General features: G+C 43.7%; 1 protein-coding gene across 1 annotated transcript in view; it reads right to left on the bottom strand.

The window, feature by feature from the left end:
* Positions 1-12060: 12060 nt before the first annotated feature.
* Positions 12061-23003, bottom strand: part of UGCG (UDP-glucose ceramide glucosyltransferase) — a 56899-nt gene continuing 45956 nt past the window's right edge. The window contains exons 7-9 of the mRNA XM_014073196.2: positions 18081-18167; positions 16435-16624; positions 12061-14535 (exon numbers count right to left, since the gene is read on the bottom strand). Coding sequence (XP_013928671.1) covers positions 14365-14535; positions 16435-16624; positions 18081-18167 — 448 coding nt within the window. The 3' untranslated portion in view covers positions 12061-14364. The remainder of the gene's footprint in view (positions 14536-16434; positions 16625-18080; positions 18168-23003) is intronic.

Here is a 23003-nt window from a genome sequence, read left to right as displayed (position 1 = left end):
GAAATCAAGCATCTACTTAAGGCTAGCCTGCAGAGAGCTTTGATCCTGGGTTCAGTAGCCCAACATTTGGGTTACCAACTTTTGCATGCTGTTCATAGATTCAGGAAAGCCTACACCATACAGTTGGAAGCAAACTTGCACAACAGCTATCAAGAATTCTTGACTTTGAGCCAACCTGTTTTTCCTTTCCTACACAGCTTTTTGCCTGCAGCTGGCAACATTAGAGTATTCCAGTAGCTTCTCTCCAATATCTTCACTTCCAATTTCCTTCCTTCCTTCCTTCCTTCCTTCCTTCCTTCCTTCCTTCCTTCCTTCCTTCCTTCCTTCCTTCTCATTTTGCACAATGCATAGTTCTAATTTTTATTAATCTATTTGGAAGGCAAATTCATGGGTTTGTTTCATGTATATTCTGTAAACACGCACTCTCTCTCTCTCTCTCTCTCTCTCTCTCTCTCTCTCTCTCTCTCTCTCAAGAAATCATCAATTCTACCTTTTCTTCTTTCAACAAAATCCATATAAGGTTTCCAGTCTTATGTGCTTTTTCTTCTCTGACCAGACTTGTCATCTTAGCCATTTCTGCAGCTTCAGTTAATTTTATAATCCAATCTTCTACTGTATTTCATTGCCTTTCCAGCTTTTTGCATATGGTAATCTTGCCAATTTCCACATACAATATGAATTTCCCCTATTTCTTTTCTAATTCCATTCCATAAAACCCAATGGAAATAATTCTAGTTTCATTGTGATGTTCAAAGTCGGGTTGCTGCCGGTTCGGCCAGGATCTGGCGAACTGGTAGAAGCAGCGACAGGAGGCTCCGCCCACCCACCCGAACACTTCTGCACATACACGCAAGCAAGCATGCGTCCATGAGCGAACCGGTAGTAAAAATAATAGAAACCCACCACTGGTGATGTTAAATCACAATGCCTTTTGGTCATTGTATGGATTGGAAGGCAGAACCATGGTTTAAAGTGAAGGGCTGTGGGCTTGACATAGTAAAAGAGAAATGGATGGGATAAATAGCAGGAAATGGCCTTTGCAGTAATGTTCCTCCTCATCTTCCAAATTGAAAAATAATTATAGATTGGCATTATTCTCAGACTGTACTGCTGCCATGGCCTTTATACAAGGGTGGGATTCAACCGGTTCGGACCGGTTCACGCAAACCGGTAGTTCCGACAATCAGCTGGGAGTGAACCAGTTCACGCCGATAATCAGATCGACCCGCCCCCCTGCCTGCACTATTTTCCTACCTTTATCTTCTCAGCTGATTCACGCGGCAGAGCAGATTGCCACATGAATCAGCTGTGTTACTCCTCTGAAGAAACATGGAAGTGAAGATTTCTTCAAACTGCACACGCGCGGTGCAAATCATGTGATCACTGAACCGGTTATTAAACCGTGAGGATCCCACTACTGCATTTATAGTCCTAACACATTCTGGAGGACACCAGTTTGGAGAAGAGTGGAAGAAAACAAAAAAGTGTTAAGAAAACAAAAAAGTGAAATCATGTGGCAATGTGGCAATTCACACAGGATTTGAGAGACGCCAATATTCATAAAACATTCAATAAAAGGCAACATTTAACCTCAAAAAAAAATTATGTTCAGTGAACATTTTAGGGAACATTGTTTTAAACGGAACTGTTCCATTTGAGAAAGAAGTGACATCCACAGGAAAGAAGAAATTACTAACTCCAGTCTTCACTTGTCAGGTTTTCATACTTCTGCCCCTGAAAATAAATACATTTTTCCAACGTCTTGGATGTGAAGATCCCTGAAGAGGCAGTGGCTTTCCAGTCTATGCACAGCTGATGCTCCAAACAGCATCGATGACTAAGCACAAACATCTGTCCTACATAGCTGTTGTAAGACTGGAGAAACCCAGGACACAGAATTACAGAAAGGAGAGAGAAGCTGCTTGTATTCCCAACAAACATATCAAAATTTGTGAGATAAAAATCACAGACAAACTTGTTGATCTCCCAATTCCCCCATTCCAAATTATATAGGTTTTGCTGGCTCTGTATTTGATCATCAGTGCTGAATTGTTCCTACAAAGGACTACAAAGCTTTCATACAGGAAAAGATTATATGTATGAGTTGTCCCATGAATTTTAACTGCTGGTTTCAGCCAGTTGGTTAAATCAAGGTACCCAGTGTTGACAGAAAGGATACACCTGAATTGTGACCCTGACACTCAAAGCCTAATCTCAATCAACCTAGGTTTAATCTCATGTCTCTGTAGTTTGTTCATTTTTGCAGGGGGGGGAAGGGTGTTGGTACTTACCTGATATGCCTCGTCTAATAGTGTGAAGATAGCATCCATGTATGGGTTAACACTGTCCATTCTCTAATTGGACTGAGTCTGATTAATAATTAATTAACAACCTTTATAACCCACCCGTGATTGACTCCACCCAGCTTTCGGCAAAGAAAGACACTTATCGTGATATCCAAACTCCAACTTTAGTAATCAATTATGTGCCTTGTCAAACCAGAATAACAAGAACTATGTACACACTTCAATAGGGGAACCCCCTCCCCGTTTGACAAAAAGGACCAGTCCCCCTACAGGGAGGGGCTGGATGCTATCTCCACTCTATTAGAAGAGGCGTATCAGGTAGGTACCAATGCCTTTTCTCAATAGATGTAGAGATAGCATCCATGCATGAGACACACCCAAACTACTCCCCGTTGGGAGGGGGGAGACTGGTTTGCTCTACCTGTTTGAATGCACTGCTTGTAGCACTCTACACCCAAAGGCTGCATCCACCGAAGCAAACTTGTCCAGTTTATAATTGCTGATAAAGGGTGAGGGGGATGCCCATGCACCCGCCCTGCATATCTCTCCCAAGGAAGCCTGTGTATTCCACACCATAGTGGTGGCTGAGCTCCTGGTTGAGTGGGCCATGATTCCCTGGGGGACCGGCTCCTGAATGGAAGAGTAGGCCGTGGCGATGCACTTCCTAACCCACCTGCCTATGGTAGTGACCAATACCTTCTGCCCAGGAAGGAGGGCTGGAAGGAAACAAAGAGACTTTTGGTCTTCCGGAACTCCGATGTCCACTGAATATACATTTTAAGGGCATGCCTGACATCGACCTTATTCCACTGTTTCTCCAATGGCCTGGTTGGGGACGGGCAGAAGTCCAGCAATATGATCTCTTGTGCCCAATGGAACCATGTGCTGACCTTGGGCCTAAATGAGGGGTCCAGCCTAAGCACCACCCTGTCCCCATGAAAGGTACACAAGTCCTCTCTAACCGATATGGCCTGAATTTCTGATATCCTCCTGGAGGAGGTGATAGCAACCAAGAATGAGACTTTAAGGGTGAGGAATTGTAGTTGAATCTTACGGAGGGGTTCGAATGGTGACCTGGTTAGGGCTGTGAGAACCTTTGACAAATCCCACATGGGGTACCTGTGTACTGTAAGCAGTTTGAGATTTGTAGCCCCCTTCAAAAACCTCCAGACCGTTAGGTGTTGAGATAGTGATTGACCCCCTCCCCAGGACAATAGGGTAGTCAGGGCCACAACCTGCCTCCTAAGTGTATTGGGCAACAACCCTTTGTCTAAACCGTCCTGAAGAAACTCCAGGACCTGGGGGATCGATGAAGAGGTAGGTGTTATGTCCCTATCAGAGCACCAGGCAATGAAAATTCACCAAGTCGCATTGTAAATACGGTTCGTGGAAGGCCATATGGATGCCTGTATAGTGTCGATGACCCTGGCCAAAAATCTCTCCTGCTCAATTGCCAGGTGGTCAATTGGAGCCATTGAGGGTCTGGGTGCTCCAGTGACCCCTAACTGAGGGACACCCTGTCCGGTGGGATTTTCCACAGACAATGTCTGGAGGTCTGCAAACCATGGCCAGTGTGGGGCAATGAGGATGACCTCTGCTTTGGATGAGATGATCTTGTGCACGACCCTGGTTAACAGTGGAAGCGGTGAAAAGGCGTATAGGAGACCCTGGGGCCAAGGCCAGCAAAGGGCATCCATCCCCTCTGCACCTGTCGTGGGAAACCTCGTAAGATATCTGGGCAGCTATGAATTGGCTGGGGAGGTGAACAAGTCCATGACCAGAACCCCGAATCGACGTGTGATCTCCTGGAAGAGAGAAGGGTGAAGTCTTCATTCTGGCTGGTCAAGGGTAGACCAGCTGCGCCAGTTTGCTCTAATGTTTTCAACCCCAGAGATGTGCTCAGCTGAGATTGAAAGGAGGTTATCCTCCGCCCAGCAGCCCAGTTTGCTTGCCTCCCTCATCAGCTGCCTTGACCTGGTGTCCCCCTGCCTGTTCACATGTGCCTTGGCTGTTATATTATTGGTCAGAACTAGGACATGCTGCCCCCTGATGAAGTGGGCGAAGTGCTGGAGGTTGAGGCGTATGGCCCTGAGCTCCAGGAGGTCAATACTTTGTGTAGCTTCCTCTGTGGTCCACTGGCCCTGTGCAATATGTACATCCAGTGGGCACCCCAACCATAGGGACTCATGTCTGTGGTGATCATGAGTATCTTCCACCCTAAAGTGGTACCCTTTATCAATTGCAGGGGACTTCTACCAACACAAGGATTAAATAACCTCCCTTGGCAAGGTGACTCTAGCCAGAGAAGCGCTTCTCTGTTTCTTTTGGAAGGGTAGGAGGAACCATTGTATGTCCCTGGTGTGTAGCCTAGCCCAGGGCACAATGGAGATCGTTGAGACCATCTTTTCCAGCAGCTTAGATAGAGTAGCCAGTGATACCCTACTTTCCCTCTCTACTTGAGAGTCACCAGGTGGCGTAGACTGTCCCACCTCTCATCAGAGAGGAAAACCTGTTCCGCCCTCATGTCAATCCAAGCCCCCAGGTGCATGATCCATGGTGGTGGGAGTAAAGTGACTCTTGGCTCTATTAATGGAAATCCATGGGATTGGAGCATCTGAATAGTGGTGTCTAGATCGAACCTGGCCCTATCCACCAAACATGATAGCAATAAAATATCATCGAGATAAGACAGTATCTAGATGGGGATGGTCCTCAGATGCGCTGTCGGGATGGCTAAAATCTTTGTGAAGGCTCGAGGGACTGAAGAGGGGCCAAAGGGCAAAGCCCTGTACTGGTAATGACAGTTGCCATAGCAAAAGCGCAGAAACTGACAGTGATCTTGGAGGATAGGTACATGCAAGTACGCCTCTGTTAAGTCAATAGATGTAAGATATTGTCTGACCCACTCCAAAACTGATTGCAATGAGTGCATTTTAAATCTTCAGTATTTCAAGTATTTATCGAGATGTTTCAAATCATAAGAGCCGAGGTGGTGCAGTGGTTAGAGTGCAGCACTGCAGGCTACTTCAGCTGACTGCAGTTCTGCAGTTTGGCTGTTCAAATCTCACCGGCTCAGGGTTGTTCAAATCTCACCGGCTCAGGGTTGACTCAGCCTTCCATCCTTCCGAGGTGGGTAAAATGAGGACCCGGATTGTTGTTGGGGGCGATATGCTGACTCTGTAAACCGCTTAGAGAGGGCTGAAAGCCCTATGAAGCGGTATATAAGTCTCACTGCTATTGCTAAATCCAAAATAGCCCTCCAACTCCCCCGAGGACTTGGGAATAACTAACAACACTGAATAGAACCCCAAATGATATTGGTCGTCCGGCACCGCTTGGATGGCCTCGATGTCCAAGAGATGTCGAATGGCCAAGCTCATCAAGAGCTGTTGCTGCCTATTGCTTGAAACTGGGGATTGAATGAAAAAACTTGGGGGAGAGGAGAGGAACGGTCCGATGTAGTGGACTCCCACTGGTCTGCAAAGTGCGGTAACCTCTCACCAATGGGGAACCGATCCTGAGAATGATCATGGTTTACGTATTGGTTCCCCCCTGCCTTGAAAGGGCTGTTTGGTCTGATTGCCCCTCTGCTGGTGGTAGGGCTGCTGCTGCTGGCGTTGGCTGAAACTCCCTTGCTATCTGAAATGGAGGACAGTATAATCTTGATTTTGGAAGGAACCCTCATATTCCTCCTGCCTAAAGGGCTGTCTCCTAGGGTAGGGGCCAGGGCGGTTAGACCCTCTCTTGTAATTAATGGGTAAAAACCTATGCTTATCCTTTCCCTCTATTAGTAACAGTGTGAAGGAATCCCTGAATAGATCCTCCCCTTTGTACAGTTTGGCTGCAAGCCGCCACTTGTATCTCAGGTCAGTCTGCCACTGGCGTAACTACAGGAGTCTGTGTGAAGCCACAGAGGACACCATGTCCCGTGAGGCGAACCTTGTGGCACTCAGGGTTGCATCGGCAGAAAATTGCACCACAGCCACAATCTTATTAAGGTCTTGGTATGCTCTAGAGTCACCGGCCGGGATTCTTTCCTGAAGTTGCTGCAGCCAACAGAGGCTAGAACATGAGAAAAAGGACGCTGATGCAGAGGCCCAGACCGCCCAGGCTGTTGCTTGGTGACCACGTTGAAGGGTCTGGTCTGCTTTCTTATCCTCCGGCTTGAGGACCTCTTCCTGGGAGCCGGGCAGCGTAGTATTGGAGTAGAGGGCCGATATTGGAGCATCCAGTTGGCCATAGCAGTAGCTTGTCAAGTCCGTCTGCAACATTGTAAAAACGTCTGTTGGTGCTAAAGGGGGCAGGGCCGGATGTAGGTGTAGCTCACTGTCTCTGGACGGCGTCCACAAATAGCTGGGGGGACAGGGATGGTATATGCTTCCAATTTATGCTCAGTAAACCATGCACTGGCTGACCTGGTTGGTCCAGGGACTGAGGGAGTCTCTACCTGTCCCCCCATCTCGGCTGCGGTCTTAGTCTTGGTCAGCAATGGCTTGAATAGGGCTGGTGGAAAAATCCCCACAGTGATCGACTTGTTGGGGGTTGCACCTTCCTCCTCCGATAATTCAGCCTCCCTGATCTCCCCTTCCTCTGAGGGAGGGAAGTGACTATGATGGGAATGTCGAGGAGACTGGTCTACCTCCAGGCCAGAGGCCATCTCTCTTTGGGCGGGGGCAGGCAGCAGAGGGGCTGTATGGCTGCATTCCTGCAGTCCAGACACAATCCCATTTGATGGCCTCTGCGATGATAGACTGATAATCAGGAGGTATGGTAGGGATTGGGTACTCAGGACAGAGACTGGCTGCAGTGGGTGTGAAGGTGGCCTCCACACACCTGCCAGGCTGGCGTGGCTCCCTAGGGGCCTGGAGTCTCTATAGTTTGACCCCACAGCTTGGCTGTGTTAATGGGCAGCATCGGGCTAAATAGATCAGGCCCAGATTCCAAATGTAGTGGGGAGCTGTGGCCCGAGCAGGCACTGCCCAGGAAGGTGTGATCTTCCCTGGAGATAGTAGAGTGGCGAGGGAGGCTGGGCTTGGTCTGGGGAGTAGTCTCCTTGCCAGCAGACTTGGAGGTCTTTTTTTATTTGGAGCTCTTGCTGGCAGACTTAGAGCTCTTAGAGCCCTTATTGCGGGGTTTGGCTGTACTGCTGCCCTGCAAAGTGGAAGGCAAGGCAGAAGGATTGAGTCCCCTAGCTACGGAGAGCAAACCAGGACCTGCCCCTTGGGTCCCCCTATCCAGCTCAGGTAGATGGTCTGCCACATTGCTATCTGCCATCTGTGTTATGGCCAATTGGTGCAGTCAAAATGGTGGCTGCGCCAAATTTCACGCTCAGGCAAGTTCAAAATGGCCACTCGCGCCCTTTCTTGCTGGTTGCGAGGCCCTCCGGGGCCTAACACAGTCCAAAATGCCCATGCATCTTCTCCTGCTGCCTGTGAGGGCTCTCAGGCTCAAGCCATTCCCAATGGCCACTGGCGCCTTCTCTAGCTGCCTGAGGTTTTTCTGCCGGGGCGCTGCCACTTCTGTGGCTCTTTTGAAGTTGTCAGGCTGTAAGGCATCGGGAGGCAGCACCGGCTGAGCGCCCTGCAACCTCGCAGACTAAGCTGCGGAAAAACGGCTGCCAGAAGCAGGTGGAGGCTTTCACTCCAGGGACCGTAGTGCTCGAGGAAGGATCAATCTGAGCTGGTAAGAAAGGTCAGTGCGCATCCCCCTCCACCTGCAGCTCGAGGCTAAATGGTAACGCTCAGCAAGCCTCTCTCAGATAGCTCCCACACCCCTAAGGGTCAGATATTTTGGCTCTATTGTCACCAGCTCACTATATCTTCTTCCACAACTACTTACTGTCAGTCTCAAAGTCAATGCTGATTAATTCGATTTTAACTAATTCCAAGTACAGGAGATACTGGATAACACGACTGTCCAGAGTGGACTGAGTCGAAAGCTGGGTGGAGTCACTCAGAGAGGCAGGTTATAAAGGTTAACTAATTATTAATCAGACTCAGTCCAATCAGAGAACGGACAGTGTTAACCCATACATGAATGTTATCTCCACCTCTATTGAGAAAGAGTTGGAACCAGCAGATGTATTTAATAAAGATAATTCTTCACTGTACTTTTTTATTATAATTATGTAATATAATTATTAAATTATAATTATTTCTAATCGTTATTTATTAGATATAGAAAGATACAGCATCACATCTGAGATTATGCTAGAAACGTGATAATATCCATGCCATGACAAACATTTGGCGGTTATTAAGCAAAATATCTCATGGCTACACTGGACTTCCATCATTTTCATTGCAGTTATTAAGCAAATCAAGGTTGGTCATTAATTGAGATATCTTGTGACTGAAATTTGCCATTTTAATGCTGGCTTCTCCATGGAATCTGTTGGAAGCCAGTTTTGAAGTCTGCAAATGGTGATCATGTGACTGTGGGACACTGTGAGGGTCATAAACACCTTCAAGTTGCAAGGGATTTATGATCAAAGTGGTTGGTCATCTCACTAGACTGGGTAGCAGAGATGTCCAGCAGGATCCAGGGTGACTAGACAGCTCTTTTTAAAGCTGTCCACCTTCACCTGAAGGAGGGATTAGAAAAGGTATCCTAAATAATCACTGTCCTACAACATCTGGTTAGCTAACCACAGATAGCATATCATTTCCTTAGCGGTTTCAGGTCAAGAAAAAGAAGTTATCATTGGAGGGCGGAACAACTGCATATTGGGGATAGAGACAAGGTGCAAGCCCCAAAGATGAACAGAGCAGCTGAATTTCAATGTTATAGCATTGATATCACTGCACAAAGGTTGCCAATTAGGGTTTACTACAGGCAGCAGCACGTGGATAGACATTCTTCTGAGAAGGGAAAGCTGTTGTGGCCCACCAGCTGCCAGCAGAGCTGGCAGACTCAGACAGTGAGGAGGGTGGGGAGGTTGGGCCAGTCCTTGAGTCTGGGGAAGGCTCTGATGAGTAATCTGTATAGGAGGCAGAGATGGGGTCAGGGCTGACCAACATTTATCAGCTGCCTTTGGAGTCAGACATAAGTGGGGAAGAACAGCTGGAGCCTGCTCCAGATGTGTGTACGTGTAGAGCTGTAAGGAGAAGGGAACAACTAAGGAACGGGGGTCGACTCAGAAGTAAAGGCACAAGTGGATGCTGAATGGCCCCTCATATAGGAAATAAAGGGGAGTGGTGTTTGCAGGAGACAATTAGTTTGCTTATTATTGTGAAGATTTGCTTATCTGAGTTCATGCCTCGAAGAGACTCCTTGTCAGGTATTTCATTGTTCCTTGTCAGGTATTTCATTGTAGAGTTGCGACTGGAAGTTCTAGGCCTGGCAACTATCCAAAGACTGATAAGGTCTGTTTTTGCAATTAAACATTGAAAGTCTTATTGCCAGGACATTTCTGGATGTGAATGCCAGGAATTCACATTAAACAAATAAAAAGGGGTTGTTGTTTTTTTCGGGACAAGGAGTCTGTTTAATGATTCTGTTAAACCTGGGTCAGAACAAAAGCAAAGAGAGACAACAGAATTCACAGAATAGGCTTTGCAATCAAAACCTCAGCTGAAGAGCATTTCTACTCTACCCTCTGGAAAAAATAAACATACAGGAAAGTTCTCGACTTAAAATACTTTTGTGACCATTCAAAGTTACAATGGCACTGAAAAAAGTGACCTACGAACGTTCTTCAGAATGAAGACCTTTGAAGCATCTGCATAATCATGTGATCAAAATTGAGATCCTTGGCATCTGGCTCATGCTTATGACTGTTGCTGTGTTCCAAGGTCATGCGATCACCTTCTGTGACCTTCTGACAAGCAAAGTCAATGGGCAAGCCAGATTCACTTAGCAACTGAGTTACTAACTTATCAACTGCAGTGATTCATTTAACAATTCTGGTAAGAAAGGTCGTAAAATGGGACAAAACCAATGTCTCATTGGTCTATACACCAAGTCTCATGGATCCACATGAAGACGAGGAAGATTTCTACAAAGGCCTGACCACATTATTCAAACCATCAACAACAAACTCATTAATCTGGATTAAGTTCATTGCTAGAATGGAGACTGACATTGACAATTAGGATGGAGTTCTTGGGAGGCATGGGATGGGAAAACTAAACAGCAATGGTTGCTGCTTCTGAGCAAGTGTACTGAGCACAATCTGTGCATTGCTAACATATGTTCAGATTTGCAAACAAGTGCAAAACAATCCCAGGTCCATGTATCACCACCTACTTGACCATGTCACAGTATGTCAGCATGTCCTTAAAGATGTCACTTAGCCCATGCATGGTGCTGAGTACTGGACATATCCCAGGCTGATCTGTTCAGTCTTCAACCTGTGTACATAGTCCCATTATGCCATAGGGAACCAAAGGCTGTCAGAACATCATTCAATATCAGCAGACTGCAAGATGCAGGCCATGTCTAAAGTTTTCAAGTTGCATTTAATGGAAAACCCTCTGACAATCTACCACTTGTAAGGTCTGTTCTGAAAAGTGGATACAGTTTAAAGATGTCATCACGCAGACTGCATCAAGTGTACTAAATTTGAAAAGCCAGATGCCCCACGAATAGTTTCATGGAAACCATGAGACCATTACAATAGCCCTCTGGAGCAAGAATGTGCAGACTGGCCATCATATATCTCAAAGAAAGATAGGTTTAAACATCTACAGTCCAAAGAACAGGTGGAACTGTGAGAAATGCAGGACTAGTAGTGGCACAGGAAGGTGGAGCAGGTGAAATGCTATGAAGAGATGCATCCGATCAGAGAGTTTTTCAGCACTGAAGTTCTGCAGTCTGGAGTGCAAAATTCCATGCCTTAAGGAACTAAAATGTGAATATCCATGTATAACATCCATGGCCAGGAAGATCTTTCATCAGCACGAACTAACAAACTGTGTGTCCATACTTAGAGAAGATATATTTATCTTCCATAACTCATGCATTGATAACCTGGACAATTGCAATATATTCATTTTCAAAAATGTATCAGGAATTACAAGTGGTCCAGAATGTACCTCTTTAAGACCCTAAATTATTTTTATGTTGAAAAAGCCCCATTTGTCTTCCAAGCCCAATTCGAAGTGTTTACAATGTTGTATGAATCCATTCATGACTTAGGCACAAAAATAGGTCCTTCTGCCCTGTCATACAGTATCTACACTCATGAATGGTGTTCCTCTTTCTGGTCCTGCTGTAGATAACATTTGACCATTTGTTTTGTTCCATAGTGGAGTCTATATTATGGAATAAACTGCCACTCAGGTTGAAGTAAGCCCTATCCTCGTTAGCAGTTTTTTAAAAACTTAAAACATTTATTTAACCAAGCCTTTTGGTTTAACCCTGTATGCTTTATATCGAATATGCTTTTAATATTGTTTTAATTGACATGTTATCTTTGTAAGTCATGCAGAGCCATTAACACACTGGAAATATAAAAAAGTATTAAACAAAGAAGTAGCTTACACATTTCCGATGATTGGAAATAACATTGACACATCTCCAACTATAAATGTTTGTCTATATTTTAGGGACACCGTGTGTGTGTGTGTGTGTGTGTACATGCATGCACAAACATATACAGATAAACTTTAAGATAGATCATATTTGATGTAATTATTAAATGCATTTTTATAGAAATGAGAATGATAACGTCACAAGATGAAAAGCACTGATCTCCATATCAGAACCATTCACAGGATATTAAATGAAAATAAAAGCATTTTTTCAAACCATGTGATTGTATTCAAAATTTATTTTTAAACAAAACAAGACAGTCTTAAATAAACATGGTATTCTTAACATGTTGACAGACAATTCTAGATTAAGCATTTTGAACCATTGCTCTGTTCTGTCAGTGCCCTCCTACAATATTTGAAGGTTTTTTTCCCAAAATCAACCCAGATTTCTTATACAAGAAATTAAGTTGTTTATTAAGGTGAAGCATCAGTTTCCTTTAAATCATAAAGGTTTCACTAATGCGCACGCGCACACACACGCACACACACATTCATACTGCTCTTACATAGTTCTTCATAGGTCTCTCTCACACACATATGTGCACACACATACATACATTGAAGTCTGTCCAGCCTTTTTGGTTTTTGTATTACACTGCACATGCTGATCAGCATCATGCCAAGTCAGCTAAGCTTCACTTTAACAGTGTAATGGATGGCGTCAACCAAACTTCATAGAACAAACAGAAATATATCAATATCATAAGCAAAATTAAGCTAGGTATCAGTGATAACAACAAACATGATAAAAACACAACCGGAATGGCTCATAACCAGACTAGTTTGCAATATGCAACCTTCCTCAGGAAGCAGCTCTTCCTGATTCACATGTAAAGAATGAAACATGCATTAAAAGCCTTTGTTCAAGGGAAAAGATGCCCTTCAAAACAATTTCTGTAATGTCATAAGGCAAACAAAGCTCTGGGGAATGTTTCATAGGATTTGTCTGCACACAAAAATGTGCGTGCTCAAACACGCACTCTATTACTTTACACTGTGTGTATACCAGACAATTAAATGCACTGGCTCAGTAAATTGGAAAAAGATCCAATTCCATAAATACTCATAATTATTGCTAAAATGCTACAAATTATGCTCTTTATCACAGAAGTGTTACAACCAAGGACTTAAAGCTGTCTTACTGGCAATGCATTTTGCAAATGTCCTTTATGGTGATAACATGCCATGCCCACATTTGGGGGGGGGAGGGGGAGGAGAAGCAACGTAAGTACAAATACAAAAGAAAAACAAAAGGCTTAATGCAGTGCCCCTCTCAATTTGCTTTGTGATCAAAGTCACATTTAAACAAGTCCAGTTCACCATGTTAAGAGCAATCCAATAATAGGTGGGAGAACAAACGGAGTTAAAAGGGATGGGGGGTGAGGAGAGAGAAACAGCATGCATTTACAAATTGGTTATTATCTAGTCTTTTTTCTTTTAGCAATTACAGCTTGCATACAAAAACCCAATTGAAAGACCAGATTAATTGAAGGAAAAATTCCAAAAGAAGATCCAGTTGATAATTAAAGCTTACAAGTTCAAATCAGTAACAGCAAATTCACTTTGCCTTTTAATATACTGACATCTATTGCAATTTGATACTTAAGGATGACTAGTGTAGACAGAAAGATGCCCACTTTAAAAAAAGATAATAAATACCTGCTTCATGAAGTTACATTCTTAAGAAGACAGTAAGAAAATAGGTCACATGTGAAATGTTTCTGAAATGCTTCCCCTCTCCCCATAACTATCCCTTTAAAAAAGTCAGAATGGGAATGGAGAAGATTAGCTAGGCTAATTACAGCACAGTGATTAAAATGGTTCAGACAGAACCAGTTAGAGTTGGCCAAAAGATGCCCCCCATCGAAGCACTAATTCTTCCCACGTTCCCATGTCTTGTATATACCCAGACAGAGATACACATTTTGCTATTCCTAAAGCCAAGTTATCTATTCATATTTGCTCTGCAGCAACTGCAAGAGGTAGGCATAGATCATCTAAAAAGCTTCTCTCCTTGTGCCCCACCACTTGTGCTTTCCAAAGCTATCCGCTCTTGTATTTATATTGTTAGCCTTTTAGTGGATGCAGTCCAATGACCAGAAGACCATTTGGGACAAACGCATAGCTGTGCTTGGTATACAGCCCATAGATTTTTCAGTGGATCTATGCAGAATTTATTCCCAGTGAATTATGTCCTTTGATTAATAGAGAGTAGCTTTTGCTATACTGAAAGATGCTGTTTGTAGAACTTGCTGCAGAACATTCCTAAGAAAAATGAATCCTGGAACCAATCCTCTTGATTTGATTTTGTACATAAAAACAAGGTACCATTTGGCCAAGACTATAGATGTATTTTTTTTTCACAGATGCAAGTGCCATGCAAAATAAATTAGAGAACAGATATGAAAACATACAGGTAATAAAACTATTGAAGGTAGATCTTTTAAAAGCATATATATAAACATAATTTGTAATACTTTCTTTTTTCTTTTTTCTTGAAATACACAGTCACAAAGCTGTGGCTATACATCAAGGATCTCTTCTGCAGTGCCTCCACAGCGTAATCTGTAGCGTCCTGTCCTCCAGCTAATAGTAGGATCCCACAAAGCTGAGAGGAAAATGTATATCGTCATGGATTCTCTGATGAACCATGCTACTGCATAGTCAAGTTTTGAAAAACACAGAGCACTGCCCTGGGGGATTATATGAACAGAAGTTCATAATCAGTAACAATTTCACCAACCAAATTAAATATTTACTTAATAAACTTAAATTAAAAAAGATTACTATAAGAGGCAGAAAAAAATAAGTAGCTTAGGCGTTACATTTTAACTATTATTTCTAATACTCCAGGCAAATCCATAGCTCATATTTTTAAGAAACAATTATTCTAAATCAAGTCAATTAGGAACTAAAGGCTCTATTAGAATCTTTAATAAAAGTATGCATGACAACAGTTTTAGTTTTACATAGACTAATTAGTATCCTGAAAACATTGCATAGATCATTCAACATGGTGCTTTCACAAGAACTGCTCTAGATTTGTGGTACAGAGGGGCCAAATACAGGTAGTTCTTGACTCATGACCACAACTGGGACCAGAATTTCCATTGCTAAGCAAGGCAGTTGTTAAATGAGTCATGCCTGATTCTACTACCTTTTTGCCATGGTTGTTAAGCAAATCATTGCATTTCTTAAGAGAATATGGCTTCTTCTTTTGACTTTGCTTCTCAGAAATCAGCTCCAATGATTGCAAATGATGATTATGCTGGTTGCTAAGTGTCTGAGTTTTAATCATGTGACTGGAGTGGTGGTGGTGGTTTGTGACTGTTAAGTGTGAGAACCAGTTGTAAGTCACTTTTTGTAGTACCACTGAATAGTCATAAACTAATGGTTGTAAGTCGAAGACTACCTGTAACTGCAGCCAAAAAGCACACTCCTTCCCCAAAGTCTTCTGGGTACATAAATGAATCACCAGAAGACAATTCTACTATACCAGCTTCATGTTATGGACTCAGAGGGACATACTGAAGGAACCCTACACAGTCCTGTTTCTAGGATGTTATCAATAGATAAGTTGAGGTAGTCCTCAACTTATGACCACAATTGAGCCCAAAATTCATGTTATAAAGTGATAAAAAAGTGAGTTTTTTCCCAATTTACGACTTTTCTCACCACATTTTGTTAAGTAAATCATTGCAGTTCTTAAATTAGGAATAGGGTTGTTAATTGAATCTGGTTTCCCCATTCACTTTGCTTGATGGAAGGTCGCAAAAGGGGATCACATGAGCCCCGGAGATTGCAACAATCATAAATATAATTCAGTTGTCAAGCATCCAAATGTAAAACATGTGACCATAGGGATGCTGCAACGGTTGTAAGTGTGAAAAATGGTCATAAGTCACTTTTTTTCAGTGCTGTTATAATTTTGAAGTCACTAAATGAACAGTTTTAAGTTAAGGACTACCTATACATGCATAATTAATCATTGTGGCATTATTTGCTTAAATTCCCCACCCAGATTTCAGACACCTAAGCCCTAGTATCAGCTTTTATGACATTCCTTCTCTGTTCCAGAGATTTTTAACTCTCCAGATTTTGTGAAGGGGGAAGGGAAACAGACAACATAAGAAAGAAAAGGAATTAAGCAAAAACTTAGGTGTCTTCAACAGAAGATCTTTCCACTCAGATAATATCCCCATTGATTACAGTCCAAATACCCCTCACATTAGATGCTAATTATTACTCTAAATATCAGAAATTATCCAATTTGTATATAGGGCAGATTGCTAACTCAAATTTCTGGCTCATTTAATTCAAAAATGTTAGTAGATGTGTTTGAGAATATTTGTGAACCTCAATCCTTCATATCAATCAAATGGTTAAATGTTTTAAAATGTTCTATTGCATGAAACTCTGCTATTCACGACACAAAAATACATTAGTATTTGCATTTTGCATAGTCTTCATTCTGAATTTACAGATACACTTAAAATGTTATATTACTTTTAAAATATTCATGCAAAAAAGTGTGGTAATTAATTTACAAAAGAAATTCTATTATATATGAGTCTCCATTCAGTATAACCTACCTGGACAGCCCTGAGTTGAATGTAGTCAAATATAAACCATGCCAAACAATGACACATAAAAAACACCATTATGTCCCATCTGAACATATGATGAACTGCCCATCCAATAATCAAACTTGCAACAAAGCATTCTGAGATTGGCTCACAGATTATTGTAGCTGGAAGCATGTTAATCCGTAGTTTGGCCCACCTATATTTAAAAAATTAAAAAAAAATTAAACGGGAAAGTAATATCTATTACTGCATTCAGAAATTGATAAATGAAAGTTAATTTTAAAGACTTCTGCTGATCTGTGGGAAATCTGATAGAAAATGCATTTTTTTCAAAGCTGGTGTTCTTTCCTTATTAAGCATTAATGATAAGACTGCAATTTTATTTATTCTTACTTAGGAGAGGACACTAGAATAACGCTGGATTAAAAGGCAAATGAAATTAGAATCCCTTAAAGGGTAACATTTTCAGTTTGACAATAGTTAACTCATTTTATTTTATAGATTACATTGTACTAATAGTCGGATTTTAACAGGTTGCAGCATTTTTTTCTTAAATAAAATATATGACTAGATAAAAATAGATTGATGTAGATCTAATAAATTTACCTCAGTAGATGAATTTGAGGAAAAAGAGGAGACTGTAATAGAGTTGACAGATCTATAAATTCATCTGCTGAAAATCTAAATCAAATCCTAACCTTACATCCTTCACATTAAATACGTCAGATCCAACTCTGAATAGTTTGCAACAACTCTGCAATATCATTTACCATGTTAGAACTAACACAAATCAGAAACAAATCTGAAATTAATTGTGATTTCTAGAACAATAAATAGATTTCAGAATTAGCATCAAGGAAAAGCTGCTGAAACCAGACTTTAGGACAAATATCACATCCAGATACAATCAAAATCATTATGCTATGACTCGTACATGATTGCTTTTTAAATGTTCAAAAATTAAAATGCGTATGTAGTAAGAACCAACTTAGAACATAGGAGTCATTGCTTTGATGTAATTGTGTTCACACACACACACCCCTATCAAACCTTTTCATTTATGAGTTCACATAATATCAACAAAATTCAACATAATACAGTATGTGTTTAACTTACAATGTAGAAAGGTAATTGATTTTGTCTTCTGAATGGACATTTTGTATTTCGTTTCATTCCCGTATAATTTTGGGTCTGCCTTTACTTGGTGAATCTCCAGGTTTTAGTCAAAAAAAAAAAAGATATCCTTCATGCCTAAACTGTTTGTACATTTCTCTATATGAAACAGAGATGATTCGCCTAAGCTAGTTATGGCTGGCATGCAGCTGGCCATTGCATTAGAAGTGCATATAAAAACCAGTTTCATCTGACGTGACTTGAAAGCCAAACTCTTGAGTCTAGATATTAATTACAAAATCAAACAAAATAGAGAACATTTCAAAAAAATTGAAATATTTATTAATACATGGCTGCCACAATTGTAATCACACATTAACAAAAATAAAATCAGAATAAGTTTCCAAAAATCCAGTTGATTGGACAAAAAATGAATAGAATTATATATTTTATTAGTTTTCAATGGAACTTGACCTAAATCATACACAAAATTGAAGGTGTCAATAAATGAAATAATAAAAAATCAGATCTTTTTTTACCTTATCATTCTGCACTGAAACTGTGAAATTGAATAAGATCCAGAGTTTTGCATTGCAACTTGTGAAGCCATTTGAAATTTCCAACCTCTGAAAAAAGGAATATAACCAAAGTAAATAATCTCATCATTGAAGGATGTTGGCAAGTCTTTTTTCTTCAAACATTGGAAAGATACTGTCACAATGCTATAGATTTGACCCTAAAAGCCATGCTATACAAACAAACTAGAATGTTGGTGTGTGTCATACATTTCTAATGCTCTTAGAAGAGCAGAGCAGCTCTAAGAAAAAAACAAAAACATAAAACCATAGGCTCAGTTTAAATATTCTTTGAATACAAGTTTTCTGTTTAACATGTAACTTTTCTATATTTTACATAGTTTATATGTGAGTTGTCATATAAACTTGTTTAATGAATAAAATAAATAAATATAATCAAAATACAAAGATACTGTGTGATAAAACACAGGACCAGTATTATGCTTATTTCTTCCAATCATCCTGTTAACTAGAAAAACCTAAATCAAATTTCAGATTTCTTTGAAAAATAAATGAGACAAATTGCTCTCAAATGTAGGAGAGCTTTAGCTAGGTGCTGTAAATAATTATGTGAATGACCATTGGCTTACTTGAAGGGTCCTTTTCTGGATGCTGCAAAGGAGAGTCCAAGCACGGGTTAAATACAGCCAATCTGCCCAGGACTGAATTGAAACTTTAAGCCACGCCTCTGGTGCTGACTAATCCTCAGATTTCTTTCAATGAAGGTGTGGACAATGCGCACTGAGAGGTTCAGGAACCAAGTCAATGAAGGACGTAAAAAAATATCCACAAGTCCAGAAGAAATCATATGACAAATGGCAGAGCAAACCCCAGGACGGGGTTGGACTCTCCTTTGCAGCACCCAGAAAAGGACCCTTGAGGTAAACCAATGGTCATTTTCCTGGGTGCTGCTCTGGAGAGTCCAAGCATGGGACATACCCAAGCTAAATGTCACTAGGGCGGGAAGCGGAAGCATCCAGGGTCTCTCTCCGCTGGTACGAATGCCCTGGAGAACTCGCCTCCTAAATGCCCCCTCCACAGAAGCAAATTTGTCCAGACTGTAGTCTCGAACAAAGGGAGACAAAGAAGTTCATGTGGCAGCCTTGCAAATCTCCTCTATTGGTGCTGGTTAGCCCAGGCCGCAGTGGTGGCGGCGCTTCTGGTAGAATTGTGGTGACCGGAGATTTCAGGTTGGTTGCACCCCGTAGAAAACTACGGATGATGGGATGACGACTGAGGGGAGAATGCCTGTCTACTGTCAAGATCGTAGACAAGGCTGCCACCTGTTGTCTCAGAGTGTTAGGGGGCAGGCCTTAGTCGAGCCCCTCTTGGAAAAGGTCTAAGATCTGAGAAATCATAGCCGTAGTCACTTTACTTTACTTTACTTTAGTAAGATTTGTATGCTGCCCACTCCCTTGGGACTCTGGGCGGCTCACAGCAAAAATAAAAACATTTTAAAACTTTAAAAATACAATTATTAAAAAATTAATACATCATCCATTCAATCAAGTGGGGCTGGATATTAATCAACAGCCCCAGGCCTGCTGGAACAGCCAGGTCTTGGTCGCTTTACGGAAGGCCGGGAGTGTGGTAAGGGTCCGGATCTCTGCGGGTAGCCGCCAGCTGGCATTGTCCGGTCGACGGCACCCGGAGGAGGCCCAACCTGTGCGATCTTATTGGTCATTTGGAGGTGAATGGCAGGAGGCGGTCTCTCAGGTAGCCAGGTCCTATACCATGTAGAGCTTTAAAAGTAACGACTAGCACCTTGAAGTGGGTCCGGAAACCAATGGGGAGCCAGTGCAGCTCGCGGAGGATAGGTGTAACATGGGTGTATCTAGGTAGACCCATTATCGCTCGCGCAGCTGCATTCTGGACCAGCTGTAGTCTTCGAACACTCTTCAGGGGCAGCCCCATGTAGAGTGTGTTACAGTAATCCAGACTTGAGGTGACGAGGGCGTGAGTGACCATTTGAAGTGCCTCCCGGTCCAGGTAGGGCCACAACTGGTGCACCAGGCGGACCTGAGCAAAGGCCCCCTGGTCACAGCTGACAGATGGTGTTCTAACGTCAGCTGTGGATCCAGGAGGACACCCAAATTGCGGGCCCTCTCTGAGGGGTGTATAACTTCACCCCCCAGGCTAAGAGGTGGAATGTCTGGACCATCCTTGGGAGGCAACATCAATAGCCACTCGGTCTTGTCTGGATTGAGTGCAAGCTTGTTCGCTCCCATCCAGACCCTGACAGTGTCCAGGCACTGGCACATCACTTCAACTGTTCGCTGAGTTGGCACGGGGCGGACAGATACAATTGAGTATCGTCCGCATATTGATGATATTTAATCCCGTGCCGGCGTATGATCTCACCCAGCGGCTTCATGTAGATGTTAAATAGGAGGGGGAGACAGGACCAAGCCCTGCGGCACCCCATATTTGAAGGGCCTCGGGGTTGTTCTCTGTCCCCCAACCAACACCGACTGCGACCTGTCCGAGAGGTAGGAGGAGAACCACCTTAAGATGGTGCCTCCCACTCCCACCTCCCGTAACCGTCGCAGAAGGATACCATGGTCGATGGTATCGAAGGCCGCTGAGAGGTCAAGAAGCACTAGGATAGAGGAATGTCCTCTATCCGGCCCGCCAGAGATCATCGATCAGCGCGACCAAAGCAGTTTCGGTGCCGTAACCAGGCCTGAAACATGACTGAAAGGGATCCAGATAATCGGTTTCATCCAAGGTCCATCGGAGTTGAAAGGCCACCACCTTCTCGACAACCTTCCCTACGAATGGGAGGTTGGAGACTGGGCAATAGTTGTTCAAAATGGCTGGATCCAGGGAAGGTTTCTTAAGGAGGGGTCTCACCACCGCATCCTTTAGGGGGTGCAGGAAGGATCCCTCCTGAAGAGAGGTGTTAACAATCCTCTGAAGCCAGCCACGTGTCACCTCCCTGCTGGTCGAGACCAGCCAGGAGGGACACGGGTCCAGTAAACAGGTGGAGGCACTCACCGCTCCCATGGCCTTGTCCACGTCCTCAGGAGCGACAAGTTGAAACTCGCTCCATAAAATCCGATCAAGACCTTCCCCCAGCACCTCGGCTGGTACCGTCCAAGTGGAGTCCAGGTCCATCCGAATCCGAGTGATTTTATCTGACAGAAACTGAACAAATTCCTCAGCTCTACCCTGTAGAGGTTCGTCCGCATCCCTCCCTTTCAAGAGGGAGAGGGCTATCCTAAACAGAGCGCCTGGGCGCGATTCTGCGGATGCAATAAGAGCAGAAAAATGTGCACATTTTGCCACCTGTATCGCCACTAGGTAAGTCCTAATAAAGGCTCTTAATTGTGTTCAGTCGGATTCAGAGTTACTAGCCCTCCAGCATCGCTCTAGGCGTCTCTTTTGGCGCTTCATCTCCCGGAGTTCCTTGGTGAACCAAGGAGCCCTCCTGGATCCACTGCCGCGGAGAGGCCGTAAAGGCGCAATCTGGTTTAGAGCCTCCACCGCCGCTTATTCCAAGCAGCGACCAAGGAATCCGCCGGACTGTGGGCCAGAGAGTCAGGTATCTCACCAAGTGCCGTCTGAAATCCCATAGGGTCCATCAGGCGCCTGGGGCGGAACCACCTAATCGGTTCCACCTCCCTATAGTGGGGGATTGGTTTCCGAAAGTTGAGCCTCAATAGGAAGTGATCTGACCATGACAAGGGCAAGATCTTAATGCCCTTCAAATCAAGATCATGTCTCCACTGCTCCGAGAGAAACACGAGGTCGAGCGTGTGACCCGCTGTATGAGTCGGTCACCACAGCATCATGATCTCTGCACCAGCTGTCAAAGGACTTCCACATGGCGTCGTATATTCTGGTTGTAGAAGGCTGTCTGGATGCCTGAATGATGTGAATGACCTTGGTGGAAAGACTACCCCTACTTAGAAAGTCCCTCTCAAGTGCCAGACGGCTAGTTGTAACCACTGGGGCTTGGGACTGGCTGAGAGAGACCTCGTGCTGGGGAATCCACCAAAGAGGGTTGACGGAGAGACTTGCTAGGTCAGCGAACCAGGTCCTTCTGGGCCAGTAGGGAGCCATGAGTAGAATTTCCGCCTCCTCCAACAGGATTTTCCTAATCACCCTGGGAAGAAGAGGCAACATACATCAGTCCCAATGGCCGTGGACAGTGGAGAGTGTTGACCCCCCTTGGCTTGCAGGGTGTGGAACCTGGAGAACCACCTGGGGAGGTGCGTGTTCTCCAGGGTGGTAGATAGGTTGACTAAGGGATGGCCGAACCTCTGAAACAATTGGTGGAACAGATCCAGGTGCAGGCGCCACGCCGAGGATCGACCATGGCCCTGCTGGATATTGTGTAAAGGATCGACCATGGCCCTGCTCAGATGTGCTCTAATTGGATCGAGCACAGGTATCTTTCCGCCCACCTTCTAAGGCGCTCTGTTTCCTCTATCAGGGACCTGGAGCGAGTGTCCCCCTGGTGGTTTATGTGTGCCTGAGTGGCCACATTGTCCGTTAGGATTTTCACATGATGCCCCTTGATGTCGTCTTGGAAGTGAGCGAGTGAGAGCCGCATTGCTCTCAATTCTAACCAGTTGATGCTGTGGGACGCTTCGGGCATTGACCATTGCCTTGCGCAATCTGGTTGTGGAGATGAGTGCCCCAGCTAATTAGACTGGTGTCCGTCGTGATGGTGAGATGGTCTGGCTCTCTGAAGAGGGTGCCCTTTGCCAGCATGGGGGACAGCCACCACTGGAGGGAATGACGTACCTTTGGTGAGACCCGAACTAGCTGTTGAGAGTTGCTCATGTTGGCCCTCTGGTAGGGCAGGAGGAGCCATTGTAGGTGTCGAGAATGAAGACGTGCCCAAGGTACTATTGACAGGCACAAAATCATCTTGCCAAG

The sequence above is a fragment of the Thamnophis sirtalis genome, unplaced genomic scaffold (genome assembly GCF_051295495.1).
Source record: "Thamnophis sirtalis isolate CommonGarterSnake01/CBP01778 unplaced genomic scaffold, rThaSir2_p1.2 scaffold_5, whole genome shotgun sequence".
Taxonomy (NCBI): domain Eukaryota; kingdom Metazoa; phylum Chordata; class Lepidosauria; order Squamata; family Natricidae; genus Thamnophis; species Thamnophis sirtalis.
The sequence above is the reverse complement of the archived record's forward strand: the minus strand, read 5'-3'. Positions and strand labels throughout refer to the sequence as shown.